The 23,130-nt window shown below is 36.2% G+C and overlaps 2 protein-coding genes across 5 annotated transcripts; one reads left to right on the top strand and one right to left on the bottom strand.

Annotated features, from left to right (window-relative positions):
* Positions 1-5,641: 5,641 nt before the first annotated feature.
* LOC145005248 (putative UDP-arabinose 4-epimerase 2) lies at positions 5,642-9,275 on the top strand. 4 transcript variants are annotated; one of them, XM_078964311.1, is made up of 9 exons: positions 5,642-5,828; positions 6,583-6,658; positions 6,962-7,086; positions 7,332-7,445; positions 7,667-7,774; positions 7,885-7,976; positions 8,073-8,214; positions 8,298-8,392; positions 8,497-9,275. In XM_078964311.1, the coding sequence occupies exons 2-9, from the start codon at positions 6,604-6,606 to the stop codon at positions 8,996-8,998; spliced, it is 1,233 nt and encodes a 410-aa protein (XP_078820437.1). In that variant the 5' UTR covers positions 5,642-5,828; positions 6,583-6,603; the 3' UTR covers positions 8,999-9,275. The 4 variants fall into 4 exon arrangements, with proteins under 4 accessions (XP_078820437.1, XP_078820438.1, XP_078820436.1 ...); XM_078964312.1 differs by lacking the exon at positions 5,642-5,828 and adding an exon at positions 6,035-6,199; XM_078964310.1 differs by lacking the exon at positions 5,642-5,828 and adding an exon at positions 6,287-6,436.
* Positions 9,276-10,408: 1,133 nt separating this feature from the next.
* On the bottom strand, positions 10,409-12,441 carry LOC145005118 (cysteine proteinase inhibitor 6-like). The gene is made up of 4 exons (XM_078964167.1): positions 12,157-12,441; positions 11,159-11,375; positions 10,904-11,031; positions 10,409-10,703 (listed from the first exon to the last, which is right to left on the bottom strand). The coding sequence occupies exons 1-4, from the start codon at positions 12,379-12,381 to the stop codon at positions 10,566-10,568; spliced, it is 708 nt and encodes a 235-aa protein (XP_078820293.1). The 5' UTR covers positions 12,382-12,441; the 3' UTR covers positions 10,409-10,565.
* Between the last annotated feature and the right edge of the window lie 10,689 nt (positions 12,442-23,130).

The raw sequence follows: 23,130 nt of genomic DNA, 5'->3' as shown, positions 1-23,130 counted from the left end.
ATACCAAATTTCTTTTTAACCTCAACCTAAGTAGCCTAACACTTAGTTTTTGTTTGTATAAGAATTGTGTAGTGTAATGGCTATCAATCCAAGCATGACTAACAACTAATCATGATTTGAAATTTATTGCACATTTATGCCCATCTATGTAACGCCTGTGTTTCTGGGCTAGGCATTAATGTTGATGTAATAGTCTAGGTTAACCTTTGTAACTCAATTTGAAATAATAAGAATGTATTATTTGAATGTTATGTGTTTTATGCTTAATTGCTTAATTGTGTGGCTTCAATGAATTAAGAATAAAAATATGAGTTAAAATGAAATGTTAGATAAGCCTGATATCGATACATGAAGACGTAGTGGTCGTGACGAGATTTCCGAATATATAAATGCTAAAATCCGAGTTATAACGAAGAAGTTATGACCTGTCGAAGTCTCGCGACAGAACCAGTACGGCACAACGCGACGTAAATATTGAATTTACGATAGAGCGATATCTAGCCTTAGAGATCTAAACGAAAGTCGTATAATATGTTAAACCGAGAGCGTGCATGAAAAGAACGTCTAAATCTGACTTATTATGGGGAAGTTACGATTTTCCAAAGTTTCGACTTAGCAGTATGCAGTCCGAAACTCGAATTTGATATCGAGTGATTTCTAGCCAAACTTTCTAAATAAGAATCAAAGATCTCGTCGATAGTAGTGCAACGGTAAAAAGGCAGACAAAACGGACGTCGGATGAAGAAGTTATGAGTTTATAACGGAGTTTTCCTATCCCGGCTTACTAAAAATAATATAATAAAAATAAATCAAAACTAGTCGACGAAGTCTAAAAGAAAGTTGTAGATCTTGTTTTTACCTACGCGTGGAAAAAAACAACGTCGAAAACGGAGTTCGTATGCCAAAGTTATGAATTTATGAAGTTCGGGGCGCGAACCCCAAAGCTATGTCAGAGTTCACGACGTGAATACATTGTTCACGACGTGAACTCAGTATTTATGACTTCTAGAGCCTAACAGACCCAACTTGCGATGACGCATGCAATGCCGATCAAATTCACGACGTGAAATAAGGGTTTACGATGTGAATTTCAAGAAATCGGCCCTATAAATAGAATTGAAGGGGCAGTCGGCCAAGGTTGCTAATTCACTCTTCTCTCACCCATGTTACCTCGATTTACGTGCAAATAAGTACCCTCAAATCCTCGGTATCATCCCGAGACCCGAAGCAAGTCCCGAAGCCCAAAGATCCCGATAAGAAAAGAGTTTCCGAGCCGATCCTCTGCTTGCGAGAAGCCCGGTGTGTGAAGATCTGCCAGTTTCACCGAAGAACACTACTTCTACAAGCCGTAGTGCTACCCGATCATCTTGTGATTAAGTGAGTGCATAGTCCCTTTCAAATACATGATTTTATACAAGTAATCGATTGAATGTATTGAGTATATGATTTATGTGGGTGTATTATTGTTACCTTCTAACACATAGATCTACATGATTCTCTATGAAATACGTGTTATGTGTATATGTATCATCTGTTATTTGGATTGAGTATTGAAAGAACATGCTATACACGTATTAAGTTATGTATAAAAATATGTAACGCCCGTAGATCAGGGCTAATCAATTAAGAGACGATAAGCGTCAAAAAAAGACTTTTTGATAGAAGATTATTTAGAATGAATAACCTTAACTAAGTTGTAGTATATGTCACAAGGTTTCCGTGCATATAAAGAACGCCAAAATCCGAGTTATAACGAAGAAGTTATGACCTGTCGAAGTTTCATGACAGAACCGACACGACGCTGAATGACGTAAAAAGTAAACTTACGTTAGATTGATATTTAGCCTTAGCGATCTAAAAAAAAGTTGTAGAGTTCGTTAAACCATGAGCGTGCATAGAAAGAACGTCTGAATCTGACTTCGTATGAGGAAGTTATGATTTTTCTAAGTTTCGACTTAGCGGTATGCAGCCCGAATACTCGATTTGAGATCGAGCCGTTTTTAGCCGAAACAATTTAAACGAGAACCGAAGATGTTGTTAATAGTAGTTCAATGGTAAAAAGACAGACGAAAACGGACGTCGGATGAAGAAATTATGAATTTATAACGGAGTTTTCCTGTCCCGATCTACTAAAAATAAATAATAAAAAAATAAAGTCGAAATTAGACAACGGAGTCTAAATGAAAGTTGTAGAGCATAATCTCACCTACGCGTGGATATAAAGATCATCGAAAACGGAACTCGTATGCAAAATTTATGAATTTTTGAATATCGTGGCACACATACCAAAGCTTATTCGAAGCGTACGCCCAACGTAACAAAGATTACGCCCAGGGTACTGAGTACGCCCAGCATACTTGGAAATTACGCCCAGCGTAATCCCAGACCCAGCAGCCTATAAATAGAAACTGAGATCAGCCATTTTCTTTGCTCATTTTCTTTCTTCTCTCTAGTTCTTGCCTCGATTTGCGTGCCAATTATATCCCTAAGCCCCGGTATCATTCTCGAACCTCGAAGCAAGTTCCGAAGCCCCGAGGATCCCGAGAAATGAGATTCCCGAGCCGAAGCTCTGCCCGCGAGAAGCCCGTTTTTTGTGAAGATCTTCCGGATCTACCGAACAATACTACTTCTACAAGTTGTAGTGTTGTCCGATCATCTTCTGATCAAGTGAGTGTATAGTTACTTTCTTCTACCGCATTGACATGAAGTATTTGCTATGAAATACGTGTTATGTGTTTATACGTTGTTTGTTTACTTGAGATAGATGTTGAACAAATGTTTTATACAGGTTTTTAAATAATTTAAATTATATATATGTAATTTATATCTACAAATATGTTGGGTAGAACATGGGTAGATGAAATAGTTGGTGTGTGATGAAAGATGAGTTTGGGGATGATACGAAAGATGATATAGATCGTGAGATGAGGGTGACAGGTAAAAAAAATGAGTGAACCCTTTACCCAAACGATGACCCCCGTCATTCAGCAGAGTAGGGATGACAACCACGGACTATTCTAGACAGTCCAGTGGAACACTAGCAAGCTCGCAACTTGTAGGTGTCGTGGACTTGATGTTCACCGGTGTACTCTAAAAACCCTAGAAACTATAGATTTAGTGCCTCATAATAAAATGATGGTAGCTATGGATTTAGTACATTGTAGATGAACCATGGTAGCTATGGATTTAGTACTGTGTAAATGAACGATGGTAACTATGGATTTAGTATTATGTAAATGAACCTTGGTAGCTATGGATTCAGTACTATGTAGATTAACCTCAGGCAGCAATGGACTTTGTGCCAATTCCTTAGGTCAATCCTTAGGAACGAATGAAGGAAGGATAGTTGATTCTTAGGGTAAAACCTTAAGAAATAAAGAAGATAATGGGGATGGGTAATTGGGTTGATTATTTGATGATTGAATATAATAATTATATTATTGTGGGTTGAAAACCCTATATGCTCACCAGGCTCCCAAGCCTGACCCACTCAGTTTTCTTTGTAGCACAGGTATCAATACGAAGACATATTTCACTGAGAGATTAAAGGAGATGTAAATCATTAGTGTAAATAAATGTAAGTTCTATTTATGCTTATGTGTCTGTATCGGAACATGACATCCCGAGATTTTGTTATATAATGAAAATACTTTTCTTTAATAAATGCTTTGATAAAATTCTTATCATATTTTGTTTTGGGGACAAATTCCGCAACAATTTTCTTTAAACGATTACTCTGATTTTAAAAACAAAGCATAAACAAATCGATCTTTTCTGGCCGTGAAAATGGAGATGTCACAACATGTATATTTTATCTACTAATATGTTGGGTAGAACATGGGTAGATAGTTGGTGTGTGATGAAATAAATTGATGAGAGGCCTCGTTGTTGTTGTTAATCTAGTCATCTAGCAGAGTATGGATGACGACCACAGACTCTTGTAGACAGTCTCGTGGAACGCTGACAGGTTCATAACCTGTAGGTGTTGTGGGCTTGATGTTCACCGGTGTACTCTATCCCCCTCATGGTTGCCTTTAGGACATTTATTGTTGAGGAAACCCCTTTGCAGTAATGTCCATCCCGATGAAAATCGTAGATTAGGTCCCTTGAGATAGATGTTGTTTTAGGGACGTAAAGTGAGGATAACGGGAATGAGTAATCGGGTTATTGTTGATTGTTGATTTAAATATAATTATTTATTGTGGATTGAAAACCCTATATGCTCATCAGACTCTCAAGTCTGACCCACTCAGTTTATTTGTATTACAGGTAGTGGCGCGGGGACATAAGATTGATGAATCATCAAGTTATTTTGTTTATAAGCCTGTACATGTATATAACTGTTGTATGGCTTGTAATATGTCGTTTATGCTTTTTGGTCTGTATCGGAACATGACATCCCAAGTTTTAATTATATAATGAAATTACATTTCTTTATGAAATGCTTTGGTGAATATTATTTTATCATATTTTGTTTTTGGGAACAAATTCCGAAACACTTTTAAATCAAAAGGATTTACTCTGAAATTATTTTAGAAGTATAAATGAAACCGGTCTTTTCTGGCCGAGATTTTGGGGATGTCACAATCTATGAGGGACTTTAATCTGAAAAGAGTGTTCTTTACTCATCCATGAAGCCCACGATCTAAACTTGCACTGACCAGAACAACATTTAACAAAAAGTCTCCTACTATCATTTTTTTGTAACATAACTGGTAACCATTAGCAACATCATAATTACACATCATATGTTTTAACTATTTAGGACTTTTAAATCTCATACCTAGCACACGCTTTTTCTTTTTCTAGTGAGCATCTTCATTATAAGTTGTTTGGTCATCAAGTATTGCCTCATTGTCATCCATCTGAACATATGGATCTTCATGAGGCAAACTATCATTAAGTTAATCCTAAAGATTCACATCAACATGATCAATGTAAACATGAAGGATACAACTACAAGCATACCCTATTTCAATGAAATTCATAGTCTATATTAGTAGCTATTATAACATGGTACCTAGTAAAAACTCATTGGAAGTGAAGATCGTGTTTCATGTAAACGGCCATAGCAAGAATCTAGTTGATCAATTTTGAAGAGAAACAAGAAAATGCAGAACATGAAAGGGACATGGATATATTTTCTTGTTCTTATTCAACTTCTAAAAAAACATCACATTAAGTCCATTATTGTAACATTACATGGCAATTGAGGTGATATGTTATTAATTGATATGATATATTAAACATGTTGATTAGGAAGGGGTTCATGGTGACCCTTTCAATTTTCTCAAAGTGACCTTTTAAACCCTAAAAACATGATTTCCTATCCTTATAAAAAAAAATACACCTATTTGATAAGTCCTAGCCAAATCTAACACCAGTAAATATTTTGAGTTTTGGTAAATATATTTAATAAATATATATTTTTTTTAAAAACACTTAGTTGATAAAAAAAAAAAATCAAGAATTTCAACTATATGCTACAAAAAACCTGACTATGTATATTATATATTGTTGTTTTGTTTAATTTAAATGAATTTATATAAATGTATCTCTCCTCGATCCGATCCGAATAACGACATGTGAAAAGAACATATAAACAGCAGGCAGCAGCTTTTTCAATCCACCCTGCCCCACTCTCACCTCACCTCACCCACCTCACCCTACGACTAACGTATCTACTAACATGGAAGTACAAATTCAGATTCATTTATTCCGCCATTAATGTACGCAGAAAATCGACACACACCAGAGGAACGAGAAGGAAACTGTAAGACTTGGTCTCCTTTAAGAACACAGCTATTCTTCTTCTTCCACAATTCTTGGTATGTAATGTATCTCTACATTTCAATCTCTCATCGTGTTGTAGTGTTTACATTTATTAGCTTTACCCTTTTCTGCAACCCCACTCAATCAAATAATGACATGTGTTGAGAGGTCAATTGCAATTTTTAAAGTGGTATGGATCTCCACTTTTTGCTACCTTTTTAAGCTACCCCATTTACTTGATCATTAATCAAAAAGTTTTCACTCGACCCAGTTTCTCTTGCATGTTTGCATTTTGATTTTTGTCCCTGGAAATCTGAAATTAAAGTAAATATTGGTTTAGATCATATACGTAATACGATCATGCTCTTGAATGCGATTGTCGATTGATGATTGAGTTTTTGTCAATTTTTCTGCCCCCATTTAAGTGGTATTTACTTCAATCAGCTTTACCCTTTTCTGAATCTTCACTCAATCAAATCACAACATCTGCGAGTTTCAATGTCCCTTTTGCTCTCTTTATAATCTTCCATTTTCTTTTTCTTTCCTAGACTTATTGCACTCAGTTCTTTAGATTTTTTACCTTTTTAAAGGTACCCCATTTGCTCAATCGTTATACAAAACTTGCATGTTTGAATTTCAGTTTTTTGCCATCGTCGTCATATAGGTAACAACCGATATTTGAAACCAATTCAAGTGTAATGATCTCATGAAGATCTAATGTGAATTGCAATATTGAATCCCCTGTAGAGTAAGATTTTGAATTTCTTCTTCTATATATCGCAATTGATAACAATTTTTTTTTTTTTTCAGAGAGGAAGAATTCATTTGCAAATGTTCAACTTCACCAAGTCAAGAGCTCGGTCTAACAGACCCAGTTCTTTAGGAGGTAACTTCACAATCACAATCTCAGTCACTAGTTATCTCATTAGATTTAATGTTTTATAATCCATTTATTATATCTTTAATCTTTGCATTATTAGGTATGAATGTTCTTCCTTGACTTTTTCTCCCTAATTGCAAACAGTTGACTTGATAATATCAAGTTGATATTAATAAAAGTTTAAGTGCATAAAGTCCAGACAGGCAGGCCAGCCGGCCTGATGAATATTCTTTTGTCTTGATTACTTTATAAGTTTATACCACGAAACTTTAAAAGGTTGAAGTTATTTCCTTTTTGTTGTTTTTTTAGGCATGGATTTTGTGGATCCAGTGAAGAAAAGTGGTCTTGTAAGAAAGATTATATTTGCTACAAGTCTTGTAGCTTTATGCATCACAATAATCAAGTTTTCCCCATCTCTCAGCAGCCCTAGCCCAGTAAGTAAAAAAAAAAAAAAAAAACTTTTTGTTCAGTTATCTTTTTGTTTTTGATCCACACGTTTATTGCTTCTACTTTGTGTTAATGTAATAAGTTCAATCCATTTAGTAGTATCCTAATAAACAAAATGAAAGCAAGATGCTATAAATATAATAAACAAAAAAAAATGAAAGTACATTGCTATTACATAAGTCCACCATAGTTTGATTATCTAACTTTTTTTGTTATGTTTCTTGTGTTGAAGTTCTCTAGTCATGAAGCAGGGATTACTCACGTGTTAGTAACAGGAGGTGCTGGTTATATTGGTTCACATGCTGCACTACGCCTTCTAAAAGATTCTCATCGTGTCACTATAGTGGTACTTTTGTAATTTTTGGCTAATTCTTTGTTTAACTACAAAAATCTTTAATGGGGAAATGACTTAATCTGGTCAGCTATGTATGAGTGTTTCTTTTTGGCTATTACAAAAAGAACGACATAACAGAGAAAGTCAGGGTCCCGATTAAGTCCTAACTTTTTACAAAACGTTCCTTTATTTAATTCTTACAAATTTTCCCTTATGGGTGTTTCTGTTTCTAGGACAATCTTTCGCGTGGAAACCTAGGAGCAATCAAAGTTCTACAAAACCTGTTTCCGGAACCTGGAAGACTTCAATTCATTTATGCTGACTTGGGGGATCCAAAAGCTGTATCCTTTGAAACATAGGATAAAAAAAAAAAAAAAAAAAAAACATCTTTTTTTACAAACAACCATACATGAATACTATAATATCTTGTTTCCTTGATAAAACATTTTAGGTAAACAAAATCTTCTCAGAAAATGCATTTGATGCAGTTATGCACTTTGCAGCGGTTGCATATGTTGGGGAGAGTACCCTTGATCCCCTAAAGTAAGTATATTAGGATAACGAGCCTTTCCCTATTGAGTTCTAACTTTTTACGAATTTGCCCTTGTTTATTTTTTTTTAAATCTAAATTTTTATCAGGTATTATCACAACATTACATCAAATACCCTTTTGGTATTGGAGGCTATGGCAGCACATAATGTGAATACTTTGATATACTCTAGTACATGTGCAACATACGGGGAACCTGATAAGATGCCCATTACAGAAGAAACCCCTCAGGTACTAAATGACCATTTTACCCTTACAAAATTGAGGCATATGGTATCTTTGTTAACATCTTGCTTTTCTGTTGCATATTTCAGCACCCGATTAACCCTTATGGAACAGCCAAGAAAATGGCGGAAGATATCATCCTTGATTTCCATAAAAACTCTGACATGGCAGTCATGATTCTAAGGTTAGTTTCTCAAATAATTTTATAAAAATATCATTTATCCATATAGAAACCCTAGAATTTTGTCAAATCACGCATTTTCTTATTTTTTGTTCAATAATTTCTAGATACTTCAATGTGATTGGATCTGATCCAGAGGGAAGATTAGGAGAAGCGCCAAAACCAGAGTTACGTGAACATGGAAGAATATCGGCCGCATGCTTTGATGCAGCACGTGGAATTACCGATGGCCTCAAGGTTCGAGGAACCGATTACAAAACAGCAGATGGGACATGTATACGCGACTACATTGATGTGACCGATTTAGTTGATGCTCATGTAAAAGCACTTGCGAAAGCACAACCAGGGGAAGTTGGAATCTACAATGTTGGAACAGGTCATGGTAGATCTGTTAAGGAGTTTGTTGAAGCTTGTAAAAGGGCAACTGGTGTATCGGTCAAAGTTGACTATTTGCCACGTCGTCCTGGTGACTATGCGGAAGTGTTTAGTGACCCTTCAAAGATACTCCGGGAGCTTAATTGGACTGCAAAGTATACGGATCTTGAAAAAAGTTTACGGGTCGCGTGGAGATGGCAGAAGTTGCATCATAATGGATATGGGAATCATTAAAGATGTCGCCAAAGGTTTAATTTCTTTATTTCTTATAGAAAAAAGATGAGTTAATACACATTTGGTTTGTTGATTTTTATATTGGGGAAAGGGGTGGTTTATATTTTGTTTTGGTAATTGTTGTTTTGTTGAATAGGGTTGAAGGTTTAGGAGAGCAACCCATTAGTCATATGGATTTATTTGAGAGTGGTTAGGGGAGATATGTCAATATTCAATAACACATGTTGCTTGTAATTTCATTGTTATTTTGCTATATAAGAAAATTCAGCTTTATGGATGTTATGGACCCCTAAACTTTGAAAAATGATGTCAGAGAAGTCATTATCCGAAACTAGAAGTCGTCACCTGGTGACTATGATTATATGGCCATCAATTTAGCTTTTATTACACAAAAATCCTCATCGTCCAAGGAAATCTACAGTTTTTGGTCTCCGATATATTAAAATGACTTGAATTATGCAACTTTTATAGAAGCTGCATTAAATAATGGTGGTCAAATATCCATGTATATTGATCATTGGCTTTAGACGAATGGTTGAAGAAAATAAGAACGAAATGATGAATCCAGATAAACACGAATTAGGTGTTCAAAGTGAAGGACATAATGATGATTTATCATATAATTGGGATGTTAATCGTAAACTAAAAGATGAAATTAATAGTATGAACAAGACAAGTCATGATGAATTCTTGAGTAAGTTGTCTTAATGAACAAACCAATAAAGTTAAAGATGAAAAAGAAGCATGATTATGATAGACAATTACATAGGTTGATGTGCAGGTTGCATTGGAGCATGAAGTACAAGATGATGAAATGGTATTACATGTTGCACGCTTTTATCCCCAAACTTTATACAATACCAACTATAACCGGTATATAAATTTAAATATCACTGTACCAAATATATTCGAAAGTTTACCAGGTACAAAACGGTAATGGTATATACCAAAAACACAAACTAATGTAAAGTTGAAGATAAAGTATGCAACTATAGAAACGTGAGAAAAAGGATTTTGGGAGTTACAAAAATATTTTCATATTTGCAGTATTTCCTAATTTATGACCTTCATTATAAAAAATTTATGCATATATTAATCAACTATACCCACATGTCTTTAATGTTTGGATGCTATAATAAACAACCCAATACAAGAGTACCTTTTTACTTCTTTAATTTGATCCTTCAGTTAAATCCAATACATTTTCCGAAAAACGGGATATCAACAAATGGAAATACCAAGTCGGAGCTGCGAAAGTTATGAGTTTTCATACGGGGTATTAACATATTCAAAATTAAAACAAAACACAAAAATTATGATGAAGTAAAAGAGAATTTTCAAGAACTCCGAAAATTTTAGACCCAAACTCATGGAAAACAGATTATGAACTAGAAATCAAAATCCAAACAATTCAAGAACCCAAGAAATAAACTATCGCAAACCATAAAACATACATAGTAGTAGTGCATACCCTTAATGGTGTCATGAAAGTATAATGCAGTTACAAACCATTATTTATCACACAAAAAAAAAACACTCTTTGTCAACATTATAAACCATGTTTAGATTAGGAGTGATCCTGCACCATGTTGTTCACATGATAATTCCCATCCTTGTCCTTGTGCACATTCGCCTTAAATTTCTCTTCCTTATCACTCCTTTTCACCTTCAACACCAGATCATATTTCGCAGTTCCATCAACAGTCTGCCACATTGTTTTAATTTTAAACATGTTAGATCTATTTTCAATGACAAGGGCATTTACGTTTTTTGCACAGACAAGATTGAGATCGAGTTCCCGTTCAGTCAAGTCAAGTCAAAGTCAAATACAGTACAAGTACAACTTGTTCTGTCATGTCATGATCAGAATCTGACAACATAAAAAGAAAAGATCAAATAAATTACCTCTGCTTTTACGTGAACGACTTCTTGAAGTTCGTAAGGAAATAACGAGTTAGACCTTTGTTGCAGTGTCTTGAGGGCATGATTTGCAGCATCCTGGAAATCTCCATGAATAGTCATCGACTCATCATCTGCTTTCAAGATTTTGGTTAATAAATAGATAAAGATAAGAAAAATCTTGAAAATAGGATGCTATAAGAAACATATCGATGGAAGTAAGTTGCTATTTCTTTTTGTACACAGACACAAATATGTTACCTTTTTGGACATCAAGATTAGGTGAAGTGGAGGTGGCATCACCAATATGTGTGAATTCTTGAAGTTCCTTAAAGTTCAACCATGGCTTCACCCAGATTTTGGCTAGATATAATTTCTTCTCACCCACATCAACAACCTCCAAAGTAAGATGATGCAAAGTCCCAGAAACCACTTGCTCTTGCACCTTTACCACCCTTGCCAACTCCAACATTTTATTCTGAAAAAAGAAAGGGTTAAATGCAAGAAATAGCAATGTACTTTTACTGGTTTTTTTATTATAGCATCATACTTTTGTTTCTATAGCAATGTCATTTAAATACAATACAATGTTCATTGCTATAATAGGGTAAGACCAAGATATCTCTTTGAATCCATAAGAAATACAAATTAATCAAAAAGTACTCATTGATTTTGCTTAGATTTTGAAATATTTCACCTTACCTTCCTCAAAGCGCTAGTTTTGCAATTGTATTCTGTTCTGATTCTGAATATCTTACAATCTTCCTCAAAATATAAACCAACTCAAACCCTAATCAAAATTTATTTGCACGATCATGTCATGTAACCTTCCTCAAATCCCTAGTTATTCCTAAATCATCATTTTTGCCTAAATAATTCAATTGTTTACAGCCTTTTCCCTATTTTGCTAAAATTATCTTACAACCTTCTTGCCTCTGTTAAATCTGGTTGAAGGCTGGGGCTTTTCTATAAAATTGGTCTCGGTTTCATGTTTGATTTTAATTTCAAGATGTCGACTATTCAGCAGTAGCCTAGGGTCTTTGCAATGGATGTTTATCGATCCAACTCCAATTTTGCCCTAAAAATGAACACGAACTCAAAAACTGATAAGCAAATATTTCAATGAACGTACAACCTTCCTCAAAACCCTAGTTTATTAGTCGTAAGAAGCGATTTAATAAAATAGAACACAGAGCCATGGTGTAAAACTAATATTAACTATTAACAGATAGAGATCAAACAAAAACACAAACACAAACCTCTTTTTTGTTATGCTCATCGACGGCAAAACGAGCGAGACCATCGATCTCGGCGCTGTTGGAAGCAGGTGAATCCTTTATACCCCCAAGAGTTGCCATTGGATTCGACTCGAGAAAAACTTCTTCGCTGCTACAAAAACTGGATTGTTTGCTTGCTGATGATGGATTCAACAACGATGATGCTATCAGTAATAGCAGAAAATAGTTATAGCGTTGGATTTGCATTTGTTCTCTTTATCTTTTTTGATTTTGTTGGCTCCCTCATGATTCGGGGCAGTGATGGTGACATGTATCTAGGGAGGGTTTGTCGACGACACGTGGTGGCCATGTAAAGCATAGGTGTAAATCTCAAGGGAAACACGTATTCGTAACGCTCCACACGAATAAATTAACGGATCCATTATCCTTTTACATAGGTCCGACTTAATTTAACCGGTCGATAAATATCGGTAGTTCTTCGATGGGTATCTACATCGGATAAAAAGCAAATCAATCTTGTTCATGTTATTCAAAAATTACAATCCGATTATTATCCAATTTTCCGATTAATATAAAATAAGTATACTAATACATATTTATATATCTTTGTATTATTCATAAATTGCATCAAATACTTCTGAAGCTTCTTTCTCGTCCTGCATCTGAAATAATTTAAATTAGTGATTTTTCGATCAAATGATATTTATATATCTTTGTATTTAATCTACTTTAATTTTAGCAAGTTTCTTTGATTTTTTGTGTTAGATCCTGTAGTTATTTAGCATTTTGGAGTCCAAAATGTTATACTTTTAATGTTTATTTTATTTTTAAGAAAACGTTACATATGTTTCTATGTGTGCTATATTTCATAGGGTTAACCTAAAAGTTATTTTGAAGCATAATGTATGTGTCCTGAAAAATTAGATTCTCTATGTGTTCTTTGGGTTTTGGATTTTGGACATGTTTTTATTATTACATACTTACTTATCTTGCTTAAGAAATTGTAATGAGTTCTTAATATAGATTTAGGTGTTTTATAGCATTATATTGGTAAAAACGTGTATTCACACTAGTGGTGTATTATAGCATTTCAACCATGTTCTTACTGTTTAGGACATAATCCTTGTATTTCAAATTTCATAACGGCCCATTTTATTCAACTTAGTGTTTCTTTTATTTTATTGATACAAGACAATAATAGTCGACGCAAAAAGAATCTAAAAAATGTCGTTTATCAAGAATGAATTAAAAGTCATCATATCAATGTTGCATTTTTAAATTATCCTGGTCCTATACCTTGGTGCTCATGATAGTAACTTGAATTGAACGACTTTGGCAACTTAGAATGCTTACTTTAGAACCATAATAAACATTTGGTAACCATCCAAGATGGTTGTAAAATAAGGACCGCATCCACTTATAAATAAGAACAATTAAAGTTTATTCAAGATGGGATATGTATGGCCCATGCTTATGCATGCACCTCAAGTGCTTAGGTTGCACCAATAATGCCTTGGACGGACACTTACTCTCTCGGTGTCTCATGTATTGTATCCCTTAGGTGCATGTTCCATATAACTCCCTATAAAGTGTTGTTTTCATCAAGACATTGATCATATCGTGCATTAAGCTCCATGTTATGCAACCCTGATAATATCAAGTTGAGAATTTTCTTGTGGCGTAAATAGGTCATGTTAATGCATATACACCAATTGAAAAGATTTAATAACATAAACTAACAACTTTTTGACATAAGCTTGAAATTGTAAAAACTTGGTAAACACGTTAGATTTGTATCTAGGAGGAAAAAACTATAGAAAATGAGAATAATACTTAATGAATTGCATAATATTTCAAACAACTAAGACTATATAAGAGTGTATAATGGTCAAACAAAAAAGGAACTACGTAACTAGAAACATTAAAAGGAAGTCATGCATATTTACATAACTAACAAATTAAAACCTCAAACAAGACTTCTCTTTGTTACATGAAATAGTATTGCAAGACAGTAAATACTAGAAACCTAGTCACATAGAAAATCAAGATGCCAAAGTGACAAACTGGAAAGAAACGAGAGCTTGAGTCGTTGTAGAGATCACGTAGTATAAATCACCGATGCTATCGTATCAAATGAGTGTTTGATATACCAAATTCGTCAAATCTAATGGAGAACTTGAAATTAACAATAAATTGACGAACATATTTAAGATTTGTGATTATGTTGGGGGTGATGATCATGTTATAAATGTACAAGGGACGATACATGTTAGGGTAAGGTAATTTAGTGTGCCATGTTTTTGTTATATGAATAGAGAAGCAGTCTCCAACTAATATAGAAACAAAGATGAAATTATTACAATAATTTTGAGAATATTTGGGCCATCCTAAGGATTGGATGTAGCACCAGTGTCCATTTATCATCTTAAACCACGGAGATCATTTAAATAGGTAGTATTGAACATTTAAGTCAAGTTAGTTACCTAATCAAAACATCGTTGTAATACCATTATCGATCCATATCCAAGGTAGAGGGGGTCACTTGAACCGATCACAAAGGATTACAACCTTTGAAGAGGTCCAAAAACCTAGGCTGTTGGGTTTTGTATGCATCAAATACACTCTAAACTAGGCAGCGGAAGAATCGAAACCATGATATACCTAAGTGTACACGCATCCTATGGATCTATGGCTTCATGCTAATTACATCAATCCTGGAAAACATAAAAGTAATGAATAAAACATACCTCTTATGTAGCCCTTGATCTCCATGCTCGAGATCTTGATGCTCCATGAAATTGCTTGGATGAGAGGACCCAAACCAGAATCTCTCTAATGGTATCACACCCAATGACACCAAAGAGTGGAATAAAAATAATTAGGAGAAGAGTCAATTTCCCAAAACCAAAAGGGGTTACAAATCGTCTCCAAGAGGGGGAGAGCTTTCCAGTTGACTGCGGAGGAGGTCCGCGCAACACTTGATATTGTTGCTGGTACGTATCTCCTTATTTATATTGTTTTGAGATTTGTTTATGCTTACATTGTGTTGTATATAGGTACTTTTCTTATGAGTTTTATGCATACTTTGGTGTTATTTGACTCAGGTGTGAGTCGATCTTTTGTATCTCTATCCTTTAGTCGTCACATTAGTGTCAGACGCGAGGTGTTGAGTCGACCACTGAGGGTTTCTATAGTCGATGAGCATGCAGTTTTTGCCACCGATGTATTATAGGGATATGTGTTGGAGATTTTCGATGTTGAGTTCCTTATAGATTTGGTGTTGATAGCGATAGGTGATGTATGTGTCATAGTGGGCATGGACTGGTTGAGCCGGTTTGGAGTTGTGATTGACTGTGAGCGTCAAATGGTGACCATACGAGACCCTAGTGTGGGAGTGCTTACTGTATACGACGAGGGGACCAGATCTGGATCAGATTTCTATTATGCCTCCAGGGCGAAACAAAGTTTACAGCAAGGATGTATGGGCTATCTAACATATGTGATGGATACAAGAGTTGCCATTGAGAGGCTGAGTTCTATTTCCAATGTTCCGTTTGTGTGTGAGTTCCCCGATGTTTTCCCCGAGGAGTTGCCAGGTGAGCCTCCCGAGAGGCAAGTGGAGTTCCGAATTGATTTGATTCTGGGTGCGGCGCCTATTGCCAAGGCACCTTATCGCCTTGCGTGCGCCCGAAATGCAGAAGTTATCCTCGTAGCTCCAGGAGCTACTGGGAAAGGGTTTTATTAGACCCAGTAGCTCGCTGTGGGGAGCACCAATCCTTTTTGTCAAGAAGAAGGATGGTTCACACCGGATGTGTATCGACTACTAAGAGTTGAACAAACTGACGGTCAATAATCGTAATCCACTACCGATGATCGACGATTTATTCGATCAGTTGCAGGGGGTGTCTTGGTTTTCCAATATTTATTTGAGATCTGGGTATCATCAGATGAGAGTTTGTGAGGAGGATCCAGAAAATGACCTTTAGGACTCGTTATAGGCACTACGAGTTTGTGGTGATGCCTTTCGGACTCACCAAAGCACCGACAACGTTCATGGATCTCATGAATCGGGTGTGCCACAAAACACGATACTCCATTCATCCAGGTTCAGATAAGATGTATATGGATCTTAAGAAACTCTATTGGTGGCCGAACATGAAAGTCGTGATTGCTACCTATGTGGGCAAGTGCCTAACTTGTGCCAAAGTCAATGTAGAATGCCAGAAGCCCTCAGATTTATTGCAACAACCAGAGATACCTGAGTGGAAGTGGGAGCGGATTACAAGTCCGCCCACTTCCTACTGATTAAGGAAACAAACAAGATGGAGAATTTGACCAGAACTTACATCAAAGAGATTGTACGACTGCACAGTGTGCCAATCTCTATTATCTCTGATAGAGACAGTAGATTCAGTTCAAGATTTTGGCAGTCGCTACAGAAATCTCTAGGAACTAGGTTGGATATAAGTACAACCTACCATCCACAAACCAACGGGCAGAGTGAGAGAACTATATAAACCCTAGAAGATATGTTGGGAGCCTGTGTGATTCACTTCGGTAAAGCATGAGATACCCATTTTCCACTTGTCAAGTATTCATACAGCAATATCTACCACTCTAGCATCAAGGTTGCCTTGTTCGAAGCCCTTTATGGCCGCAAGTGCAAATCCCCTTCGTGTTGGGTTGAAGTAGGCGACACACAACTAGCTACACGGCAAACTCCTGACAGCACTTTCACTGGCCTGGAAATCATTCAGGGAACCACATAAAATATCGTCCAAATCGGAGAATGACTGAAAGCCGCTAGAGACAGACAAAAGAGTTATGCAGACAAGAGACGAAAACCCTTGCAATTCCATGTGGGTGACCGTGTTCCGTTGAAGGTGTCACCTTGGAAGGGCATGATACGCTTTGGAAAGCATGGAAAACTAAATCCAAGGTACATAGGGTCTTTCGAGATCCTCGCTAGAATCGCCCCAGTAGCTTACAAACTCTGCCTACCACAAGAATTTAACAACGTACACCTTATCTTCCACGTGTCAAATCTAAAGAAGTGTCCATCCGACGAAACTCTTGTGATTCCACTCAACGAGGTCGAGATAAATGAGAGTCTTAGCTTTGTAGAAAAACCAGTAGAAATTATGGATAGGGAGGTCAAACGAACGAAACAAAGTCGTATACCAATAGTGAAGGTTCGCTGGAATGCCAAGCGGGGAGCTGAATTCACTTGGGAGCGAGAATATCAAATGAAACAAAAGTACCCGCATCTTTTCCCTAGTCCATGATGTACTCTCTATATAGAAAGAAATTTCGGGATGAAATTCCCTCTAACGAGGGGATAATGTAACAACCCGTTATTTTCAAGTCGATAAAAGTTAAACGCTATAAATAAAATTCGAGTTTTGTATATTTCGTTAAGTTCATAAGGGTTAGAATATGATTTAAAAATATATAAATGATGTTTTTATATAAGTTTTATAAGGTTTGGAATAAAATGCACTTAAAAATCAAACTTTTCATTGGAACCGCGAACCTTCGCACCGAAACCCCTTCTCGGCCGAAAACCTTCTGACAGCAAACTCCTCGGACCGAAAACTACCTTCTGACCAAAAACCCCCTCGATATATATGTTTTCACTTGTCACACCCCCAAACCAAGAATGACGGAAACATCTGGGGGTGGAGGACTTCATGTAAAGTATCACAACAACGAGTATAATAGTGCTCAAAGTAAATACAACCATTATAAGTATAATCGATAAAGTTACATGATGTCACAAGTTTACATGTTTCAAAATCAATTACAATATAATGACGAAAACGTTTTTCCTGACACCGAAGCGTCCCATCCTCAAAAGCTGGTAGTTACCTATTTTACTGATTTCCTGAGAATACAAGTAGTTTTAAAAAAGTGTCAACAATTAAGTTGGTGAGTTTATAAGCTTTTGGATGTAGAGTTTGAAAACCTTTGTTTGTAAATGATATGTATAACCAAGAAAAACCCAATATTTTCCTTATAACATGCATTGTAGTCTTAAATCCCAAGACCGTATGCATTGTAGTCTTAAATCCCAAGACCGTGGGTATGCATGTTATTTCGTACTTGTAACAGTGTATGTAGATTTAAATAAATAAATCCCTTTAACATAGAAATCCCCATAAACTATATTGTTATCTCCCTATGTGAGTCGCTATAACCATACTATGACAAAGAAGACCTGGTGCGATGTTCTTTAAGCATCGGAAAACGAAATGACATTTGTCACCCCGACCAGGCGGTCGGGCTGTTGCAAGCAGCATGGGTGTGGGTTGTCAATCCCAATATATATATATATATATATATATATATATATATATATATATATATAGTTATCACGATCTCCCTACAAGAGACTCTGGTTATAATTTACAATAATTTTAACCCGCACTCTAAGAGTACAATGAAGAATATCTCACAATTTATGATAACTAGTTTACGTGTAGTGTGAGTGTAAAAACTTTTCCATGGTGGAATTGAATCCCCTTTTTGTGTAGTATATTTGTAATATGAACTTCATAAACTATACCTAATATCGTTTATCATGTAGTAAATGAAACCCGTTTGTATTGAGTGAAAAACCCTTTTCTCTGTAAGTAGTAGTTTAGCAACACATAGCTATACTTATTATGATTCATCTTATATTATTTGTAACGACAAAGGACCTTTACAATTTAGTGAGTAATCTCTGTTATCTAGATGTAACTCAATAGTAAACACATGAATATTATGAAGTCACCAAGGATAAACACTTTGCTCAACATGTTATAAAGTGTTATAAAAGTTGTAAGTTGTTTAACTAGTTTTTAACTTTCCTACACTGTTTTATAAAAATCACAGAAAAATCATATGAAGTCAAAAATTAAATCTGTAAACTCTGAGTGTTTAAAAAATGTGTCTAGTATGTTCATAATTTTTATTATGATTTTTAGTGATCTCTAACTTGTGTGAAAACGCTCAACTTCACAGATTGGTCTGAAGTTGTAGTTACAGTGATAAGCAGTTTTGTAAAAATCACCATAAATTAAAGAAAAATCGTATGAACATGTTAAACTAGTCATTTTAAAGGTATAAACCTGAACTATTTTCATATTAAACAGTTTTTACAGATTTTGAGTTTAAGTTGGTCAAAACAGTTCGTGAGTGAGCCTTAACTTTCTTGTTGAAAGCTGGTGCTTGAGCTTATTTAAGTTTTTGGTGTTTTAACTTGTATTCTTTCCAAGTCAAGAACACTTGGGAGGTGCTTGAAGATTTGAAGATCCTAGGTACAAATATGATGATATTTGTGTAAGAGATTCATAATTTGAGTGTAGGAGTGTAGAGTATTTATGCATAGGTTGAAGATACTTACCAAAAATGGAGGAGAATGCCCAAGAATAGCCTTAAAATCTTGAGTTTAGAGAGAGAGTGAGAGAGAAAATGGGTTTGCTTTTTGGTGAGAATAATGAATATTTTGGAAGGAGAGATGAGGATTTTCCAACCTTTGAGATGGTAATATGTTGGAGAAGAGTGTGAGAAGAGAATAAGTTGACTAGATAGAGATGAATAGTGATTGGGGGTTGTCATAGGGTGGGTATGGGAGGTAGCTTGTATCATTACTTTATGGGGAAGTCAACACTCAATACCAATATCTTGCACAAAATATATCATTCTTAGATAAACCCCCCCCCCCAAATGTGATTAAAATATGTATATATAAGGTCTTATATGTCAAAATATAAGTTTGGGTGAAAATATTTCGTTAAAATCATGACAAACGAGCTTAAAACGCGAAACTACTCGAAAACCAGGATCAAGAGGCGAACCTGCGAAGTTTTGAGGGTCAAAACCAAGAATTCGGTCCAAGAAGCTTGAAAACCGAAGGTATGTGGGCCAATAGTGGAAGTAAACGAAAGTGGTCTTTGGACCGAAGGGTGATTCAGGGCTGAAGGTTGATCCGTACTGAAAGTGAGTTCGGTTCTTAAGAGAGGGTTCGGTCCTAAAAGTAGGTTTCGGTCCTTATAGCAGGTGTAACGACCCAACTTTACAAAGAAAAATTTTCATTTTTACGTTAATTAGAACCAATCTCATAAACCATAGTTTCCCAACATATGTTTTCAAAATAACATTCATTACATCATTGTTTTCCTTTTTAAACATCAGAGGGTCCCAAATACATTAAAAAAGAGAGATAGAGTGTGCACCATGTCATCATGCCTTGCCCTTGCCTTGGGATCAGAAGTACCTGAAACAAATCAACAACCTGTAAGCGAAATGCTTAGTGAGTTTCCCATAGCATACTACACACATTCACATATATATCATGTTAGCTGATAAAGCTATAACATGCCATAGAAACCATGCAATATAATCCAACAAGAATGTCATGGGCTACCCCACATGGTCTTTACCTAGGACTGCCATGGGCTACTCCACATGGTCTTACATCCAATTCCATGGGCTACCCCACATGGTCTTTACCTAGGAATGCCATAGGATACCCCACATGGTCTTATATCCAATGCCACGGGCTCCTCCCGGGGTCTTCCATACAAACATAATATCAGATAACATATCAATTCATAAACGAATAACACACACATAACATGATCACATAATGGGCCGGCCTTGGTGCCGTAGACCCATAAGTATGTCTCACCTCCAACTGCTGAATACAATAGATGCTCTCTTAACAGTTCGAAACCACTAGTGCTGAATAATAACAATATTAACCCAAGATTAGAGTTTGATCATGGCCAAACTGAAAACTCAACCCAAAGTCCTTTCCTAATGGCCCAAGAGTCTTCCTTGGCTAATGGGCCCCAAGGTCCATCTTCAAAATTTGTTAATGGGCCACATGGCCCATCAAGGTCCAACTATAATACTTCCGGCCCAAGACTGATCAGTTGACCCATTAACTCGAATTATGGCCAGGCCTAAAGATAGATTAAGGCCCAAAAGTCTTATGGGCCCAAAACAAGTCCAAGTCCATCAGGGGTGCGTACGTCATGCGTACCACCATGGTACGCACAACGTACCGGGCTTCTGCACATTATGCGCGACGTTCTCTATGCTACACCCAACGTAGGAACAAATTAAGAACTCTTTCCATTAAGTGCTTATTACTTGATGGATCAACGTCCCAAAATCAGATCTGAGCACATCTTAACGACCTAGGTCATAAAGTTGGCAACTTTATGACCTTGCATGATATGAAGGACCTCAAAACCTCATTTCTCACTCTATGACCTTAAGTAAGAGCTCTCAAATCATGCATGGAGTCTTAGCACCCACCAAGCTCGTAATTTTATGCACTTAGCATGCATACAAAGCTCAGATCTGGACATCTCAATCTCTGGAGTTGCTTCACATCCAAGAGAAGGTCTAGATCCAACTAAAGGGGACAAAATGGAAACCCTAACTAGATCTAAAGAACAAGATGGAAAGGTCATGACTTTATACCTCTAGAAGCCTCCTAAGGTGAATTAAGTGCAAAATCTTGAAACTCCAAGCCACTCCAAGCTTGCTTAGGATCTCCTTCTTCTTGAATGAACTTTACAAAGACCACAAAACCCACTCCTTTGGCTCAAACTCTTTCTCACAAAGATTCTCAGGTGATGAGGGACGAAAATGAGGCTCTAAGGGCGAATAAGGTCGGGTCCAAAGGCTTAAAGGTGTTTAAATAGGGGGAAAGACCGCACATTAGGGTTTTGCGTCCCTGGCGCGTTCACCCTGCGTAACTCAAGGTACGCCCCGCATACCCTGATTCCTCCACGACCACAAGCATGCAGTACGCTAAGCGTACTCTTAAGTATGCCCATCATACTTAAGGGACCAATTATGCAAAATTATCATTCCTTAGGGTTTTCAAGGCATACCAGAATTTTAAATGTTACAACAGGTTTCGGTCCTCATAGTTGGTTTCGGTCATTATAGCTGGTTTTGGTCCTTATAGCAGGTTTCAGTTCTAAGAGTGGTTTCGGCCCTTCATGGCTGGTTTCGAGAAATCTTCCCGTTTCGAGCGGTTTTTGACTAAATTAAGGGTAGGGATGCCCCAGGTGATTATAAAAAGTTGAAAGAGATTTTGAGGGAGATTTGGGAGAGAGAGAGAGAGAGATATCTAGAGAGACTTTGCTTGCGACCTTTGTGAGTGTTTAGCCTTGAAATGTGAGGTTCGTAAGCCCCGTTAAACCTTGTTTTGAGTGTTATATGCCCCCGTAGGGCATGTAATTGTATTTTATCGAGTAGTTACATCATTTACCTTGATTAGGGTTTAGATTTTATGAACACGTGAAAACTCAAAGTGATACCTTACATTAAGATAGTGTGTTGTACAATAGTAACCATAATATAAACCCTATTATACAAGGGTTAATTGAGTTGACTGGTTTGACTTGTTGATTTTATTTGGTTTTAACTTGACCAGAAAGTGACGGTTGTCACATCACTCGATAACATAGTGATTTCTCACTTTTCCAGCTGAAAACACACTCATTTTGCTCTCAAGTATCATCCAAGAACATTCATATATTCAAGCAAAATCCTTCAAATCTTCATAAATTTTCACCAAAAACACTAAGAACAATCTTCAAATCTTCAAGCTGACTGAGAACCATTAGGACCGAGAACCACTAGGCGGAAATCCTTCCTGATCAAGAACACCTTAAGACCGCGACCTTGGTTCTCGGTTGAGGTTTCAAGACCGAAATCAAGGGATTTCGGTGAAGGCTAGACCGAAAACACCTATTAACACTCCAAAATATTTTTTGGTAATTTTTGTAAGTAATCCTTACATAAAATAAGTATTGTTGAACACTTTAATTATTTATTTTGCTAATTTAAATACGATTACGTGTTTAAATATTATTAGGATACCGTTATTTCCACGTACGCTAACATGAGGATCGTCACTATAGTTTCGCTATCCAAACACGAATACACCCTAGAGGTGAGTTCATACCCTTACGATTTCACTACTTT

Source organism: Lactuca saligna, chromosome 7 (assembly GCF_052625555.1).
Source record: "Lactuca saligna cultivar CGN05327 chromosome 7, ASM5262555v1, whole genome shotgun sequence".
Taxonomy (NCBI): domain Eukaryota; kingdom Viridiplantae; phylum Streptophyta; class Magnoliopsida; order Asterales; family Asteraceae; genus Lactuca; species Lactuca saligna.
This window is presented reverse-complemented; position numbering and strand designations above follow the sequence as displayed.

Excerpts from the sequence above, each read along its gene's own strand:
- LOC145005248 (XM_078964311.1), top strand. The coding sequence starts at position 6,604 with ATGTTCAACTTCACCAAGTCAAGAGCTCGGTCTAACAGACCCAGTTCT. Across the intron at positions 7,446-7,666 it reads CTCATCGTGTCACTATAGTG|GACAATCTTTCGCGTGGAAA; the intron begins GTACTTTTGTAA and ends TTCTGTTTCTAG. Across the intron at positions 8,215-8,297 it reads TTACAGAAGAAACCCCTCAG|CACCCGATTAACCCTTATGG; the intron begins GTACTAAATGAC and ends TGCATATTTCAG.
- LOC145005118 (XM_078964167.1), bottom strand. The coding sequence starts at position 12,381 with ATGCAAATCCAACGCTATAACTATTTTCTGCTATTACTGATAGCATCA. Across the intron at positions 11,032-11,158 it reads TAATCTTGATGTCCAAAAAG|ATGATGAGTCGATGACTATT; the intron begins GTAACATATTTG and ends TCTTGAAAGCAG. Across the intron at positions 10,704-10,903 it reads TCGTTCACGTAAAAGCAGAG|ACTGTTGATGGAACTGCGAA; the intron begins GTAATTTATTTG and ends ACAATGTGGCAG.